Below are 5,667 nucleotides of genomic sequence, written 5' to 3' on the forward strand. Positions count from 1 at the left end.
CAATTCTAATATATGGGTAGAGGAATCTTATTGCATTAGTTCTTGTGAGGAGATGTAAAAGTTGTTACAAGAAAAAAAAAACTCAATCTATAGAACTGAGGTCATGAGAAAACTGAAAAGGGAAGTGACAGGATGTAGGCTAGACCCTGGAATTGGCTTAATGTCCTGTAACTAGACTCTCAGAGACATCTGTGAACTGACCTTATTTGAATTCTACAACACAGCATTCAGGAAGCATTTAGACCAGGGAGTTACACTGGCCCGAGAAAGTTGAGGGCAGTGGATGAGGAATGTGTTTATGTAGTGTACAGTCTTCTATGAGCATGTTTTACACTATAGAATGCCCAGATCAATGCGGCTTACCTGGCTTAGGTGAGGGCTTCCTTGGCATATATCCAGACAAGGCAATATCTCATTCTTCCTGATTTATCATCTGCCAGTCTGTGGGGTTTCCTTGAGGGAATCTAAAAGTGTATCTCCCAGGCTGTCATTAGGTTATGTTGCTGAACTTTTTGCTTTGTACATTGATGACACTGATTTTTTTCTCCATCTTTCAGATCAGTGTTTTCAAACAGTATTTATCACAACTTATTAGTCGGTTGTAAAATCAATTTTGTGAGATGCAAATAGCATTGAAAGAAATAGAGTAGGCTAGCAAATGTCAGAGTCCTGCTATATAGAAATGGGGGGGATACAGTTTGTGGTATTGTTATGTTCCAGTATGTGTGTGTATACACACACACACACACACACACACACACACACACACACATTTAGATTGTGGCACACACACATATGTTAAACCATATAAAAATATTATTGTGATCAAGGTCAAAATTTTAGATAAATAGGTTTGTCTGTGACTGAAGGTTTGTCTGTGTGTGAGCTCTGCCAGCCTGAACTACTATTGATTTATTAGTACAGTGGTTGTGCACTCTAAAAAATTCATGTTTTGAAAAGATGATGTGCTATACTGTGTCATTGTTATTGTTCAAATATTCAGGTAGTTAAGAATTTGTGATGATATGACTCACTAGTGAAGACCTCGGAGCCTCTGTAGGTAAAGCAAGCTCCAAGGGGCACGTCTTTGAATTCAAATCCAGGACCAGTGGCACTGAACTTTTTTATTTTATGCACCTGAACCTCCCTCCAGGGCAGTGGATAGTGCCTCATGGTAGAATTTCTTTTCTGTGTCTCAGAGTCCTCCCTCCTAAGGAACACTCCTTCTCACTCTTTCTGAGTGATTCTGTTTCCTTCTTATGGTGTCACTCACCTTTCTGTTCTGGATGCCTCAGAGCCCTACTCCCGTTGAAACTGAGCCCAAGTTCTCCATCTTTTTTGTGACCCAGATCTCTTCCTTCTCAGCGTGACACTGGACACTGCTGTATTTGCATTTTAGCAGAGAGCTGCTGAGTTTAGGATTGTAGATGAAACGTGACCATCCATGTTGTCTGTGAAGAGGACAGACTAACCTGAAAGACCAGAGAGGATTCACTAAGCTGTGCTCTATGACAGACTAAACTGGGCAGAGACAAGAGACAGATACTGTGAAGCAACAGTAGAGTGGATAGATTCACCAAGAAAAATTTCAAATCAGCGAGGAGATTATATACCTCAACAGAAAGAGCAACGATCAGAGCTGCCTAATTGCTGATATGTTGGGACTTGCTGAGGGGGTGTTCCTGGTTCTGTCTGGTACTCAGTTCATTTTGGGAATTCTAGGGAATGGTTTCATTGGGTTGGTCAATGGTGGCAGCTGGTTCAAGAGCAAGAGAATGTCTTTGTCTGACTTCATCATCACCAACCTGGCCCTCTCTAGGATCATTCTACTGTGGATTTTCTTGACCGATGCCCTTTTAATAGTGTTCTATCCCGAAGAACATGATTCAGGGACAATAATGCAAATGGTTGATATTTTATGGACATTTACAAACCACCTGAGCATTTGGCTTGCCACCTGTCTTGGTGTCTTTTACTGCCTGAAAATTGCCAGTTTCTCCCACTCGACATTCCTCTGGCTCAAGTGGAGAGTTTCCAGGGTGGTTGTATGGGTGCTGTTGGGTGCACTGCTCTTGTCCTTTGGTAGTACCGTGTCTCTAATCAATGAATTTAAGATCTATTCTGCCCTCAAGGGAATTGATGGCACAGGGAATGTGACTGAACACTTCAGAAAGAAGAGAAATGAATATTATCTGATCCATGTTCTTGGGACTCTGTGGTACCTCCCTCCCTTAATTGTGTCCCTGGCCTCCTACTTTCTGCTCCTCCTCTCCCTGGGGAGGCATACGCAGCAGATGCAGCAAAATGGTACAAGCTTCAGAGATCCAAGCACTGAGGCCCACAAGAGGGCCATCAAGATTATCCTCTCCTTCTTCTTTCTCTTCCTACTTTACTTTCTTGCCTTTTTAATTACATCATCTGGCCAGTTTCTACCAAAACCTAAGACGGTTAAGATGATTGGTGAAATAATTACAATGTTTTATCCTGCTGGCCACTCATTTGTTCTCATTCTGGGGAACAACAAACTGAAGCAGGCATTTGTGGAGATGCTTTGGTGTGAGCGTGGCTCTAAGGAACTCTTTTTCCCATAGAGTACCAGAGGGCATGGTGTGGAGCCAAGGAGTCCTTCTCCCTGACTCAAGATTGTAGGACTCTTCTTGACCCTCCTATGATACCAGTTCTGTAACAACAGTAGGAGATAAACACTGATTGCTTTGCCCCTGTTCCCACTTGGGGGCCTATTCCAAGGTGAAAGACACATGGCCTCTCTCTGTATGGTTGCTTTTGCAGGGAGTGGGAGGCAGAGAAGTAGTCTTTGGGAAATGTCAATGTTGTAAGAACATTTTCACTGTGTAGATGTGGAACTGGATTTTAATAATCATTAGCTCAACATAATGAGCCTGATTACTAGTTTCAACTTAAATTTGATTCTAGCGATGATAAACAGATGGACTCACAGTGGACTTGAGGGAATAAGCACAAGATTTTCAGTCCTGTAGATGTGTGTTTGAATCCTGGTTCTGCTAGTTTCCTGGTGGTATCAATTTTGGTCTCAGGTGAGTTAGTTACCTGTTTGATTCTCTCTTCCCTCATCTTAAAATGTGGACTATAACATTGACTTCACAGGGTATTAGAGATTCACAAGACAATGTGTACAGGCATTTTAGCAGTGTTGTGTAAAGTACTCAGTAGGTGAAGGCTATTTTAACAGTAACTATAATTGTGCAGCAACAGCAGTTCTTATACATCTCCACAAACGTGTTGTATGGTGATAAAAGCAGTGGAGTGAAAATCAAGATCCTTGGATTCTAGATTTTAATCCAGTCTTGCATTTCATGATCATTTTGCTAAAGTAAATTTTTAAGTAATTGTTTTTGTGTTATTTAGATTAGGCAAAAGTCCAAGCAGTTCTTTAAACCAAACAAAATAAAACAAACCAAGATGCATATCTGGTTTTAAGATTACAATTTTATCAAATATAAGAAGATTTGATAGGTGTATTCTATTTTATTTAAATAGAAATATATAGGCATTGATTTACCTCCTGTTATTGAACAATTTTGACACATCAGTGAAAATATTACTGTTTAATATCATGAAGAATTCTCAAACTTGCAAACATATTTATTTAGGACAGATGGCATTTCTGAATCTGAATATCTAGCACTTAATGGGGATTTTAGGGGTAGAGTGTCGTGGCTAAGAATGTGGACCCTGAAGCTAGACAGCCTGTGCTTAAATCCTGGCCCTGGCCTTCATCAACTGGGTGACCTTGGGGAAACTTCTTAACCTCTCTCTTTTTCACTTTCTTCATTTGTAAAATAGAAATAGTAATAGCATTTTTTTATAGGGCTGTTGGGAGGAATGAGTGAATTAACACATGAAAAGCGTTTAGAGTCTTACGTTGAATAAATAATCAACATTGTTATTGTTATGTTATTTTATGAAAAGGGATATATTTTGACAGTGTAAAGGATCATCACATTCTGGACATATATAACAAGAAATTAATATTAGGATTGCTCTGGGATTTGTTTTCAAATTTAAAAAAAATATTATTTTGTAGAGACAGGGTCTCACTATGTTGCCCAGGCTGGTCTCAAACTCCTGGACTTAAGTGCCCTCTTCCTGCCTCTGCCTCCCCAAGTGTTGGGATTACAGGCATGAGCCACTGTGTCTAGTCCTGTTCTGGGTTGTATATATTCACTTTTAAAATTACAGGAATAAAATGTTTTTTGGTCTTCAGAGTTTGCTTTTAAATTAATACTTGCTTCCTGATGCTGCTAGGGAAATTCCTAATTCTAAATTCCCTTTAGAAAAGGTATCTGCTGAAACTTAAAGAATGATTTAAGATTCATTCATAATTCACTAAGATGTAAGAATGCTACTAGTTCTGAAATTAACAAAAATCTCTGCTTCTTTTCAGCCTTGGAGAGTTTAGATGTGGAAGTCTGTGCTGTCTTGATTGACATCTGCTTTGTCCACCCTGACCCCCTGCTCTTTAACTCAACCTCCCACTCTTGAACACTTGTTCCTCCTATTTTCTGTTACTTCAACAAATTCTCTGCTTATGGTCCTTTAACCCTTACCTGAACTCCTGATCTGCCTATTAGTTCAGATGTTGGGCTTTTCCTCCCTTTTCATCAAGCATAATATCTCACTAGAGGTTTTGGCTGGACTGTTCTTTGGCTCTTGGAGCCTTCAGCTGACTTCTGTGGTTGTCTCTCCTATTCCCATTGTGGCATCAATAAATCCTTTCTTAACCTAATAGGTTCAGATATGGTACAGTGAACATGCTGACGTTACCACTACTGTTCATTTTATTGGCATCTGTAGTGTGAGTGGAAAGTACAGAATTCCCTGAGGGAGAGACTAATGTAGTAGCCCAATTTGTTCCTTGAGAGAAAATGTGGCACTTCCACGTCGTCCATTTCCAACTTCTCTTCCAAAGAAATTTGAAGGTGACTCCTGGAAAAGCTAAGACTTTTTAATGTGACTTCAGTCATATGGAGACTGCCATTAATCAAAGTTGATGGGAGTAGGGCACAGGTCTGGATGGTGGGTGACTTACTGAGGAAAGGACTCTTACCTGTTGCTAAAGGTACAATAGTGGGAAGTCTATTTTGGAGAGGATACAGGTCTTCTAAATCCATCTGGGGGAGTACTTCATCTGACAGCTCCTCACTGGTTCCCAGGGTAGGGGACTGACTTATTCAATGCTTTAGGCCCAGTTTTGAGAAACAGGAAGATGTATCTTGTTTGTTTTGTTTTGCTTTAAATTAATTAGCTTCAGTTGCTAAATCCCTTAAGATTCTTAAGTCTAGTTGTTTCATGAACAAGGGGCCAAGGTGTGGCTTTGCTCCCCTGTGGCTTGGTACCTTGGATCAAAATATGGTGATATCCTGCAGATTGTCTGCATTTGGAGTCCAATTACATGATAGAGCTGGTTTCCAAGGCCCTTGTTTCTTCCAAACACATCTATTTTTTGATGTATTGCTGGGAACCTAAAAGCAAACTTATAATAGTAGTTCATGAGACCTTCCACCTTTTCATCAGGGACCCTTATGTTCTATGTTCCATGGGACTACTCATTTTTATTTTTATTTTTATTTTTTTTTATTATTTTTTGAGTTGGAGTCTCACTCTGTCGCCCAGACTGGAGTGCAG

General features: G+C 40.0%; 1 protein-coding gene across 1 annotated transcript; it reads left to right on the plus strand.

The window, feature by feature from the left end:
• The first annotated feature begins 1,599 nt into the window (after nt 1-1,599).
• TAS2R3 (taste 2 receptor member 3) lies at nt 1,600-2,673 on the plus strand. Its single transcript, XM_008061638.1, has one exon. The coding sequence runs from the start codon at nt 1,656-1,658 to the stop codon at nt 2,589-2,591; it is 936 nt and encodes a 311-aa protein (XP_008059829.1). The 5' UTR covers nt 1,600-1,655; the 3' UTR covers nt 2,592-2,673.
• The last annotated feature ends 2,994 nt before the right edge of the window (nt 2,674-5,667 follow it).

Source organism: Carlito syrichta, unplaced genomic scaffold (assembly GCF_000164805.1).
Source record: "Carlito syrichta isolate Samal-C Ts95f unplaced genomic scaffold, Tarsius_syrichta-2.0.1 Scaffold305383, whole genome shotgun sequence".
NCBI classification, from domain to species: domain Eukaryota; kingdom Metazoa; phylum Chordata; class Mammalia; order Primates; family Tarsiidae; genus Carlito; species Carlito syrichta.

Coding starts and splice junctions, on each gene's coding strand:
- TAS2R3 (XM_008061638.1), top strand. CDS start 1,656: ATGTTGGGACTTGCTGAGGGGGTGTTCCTGGTTCTGTCTGGTACTCAG.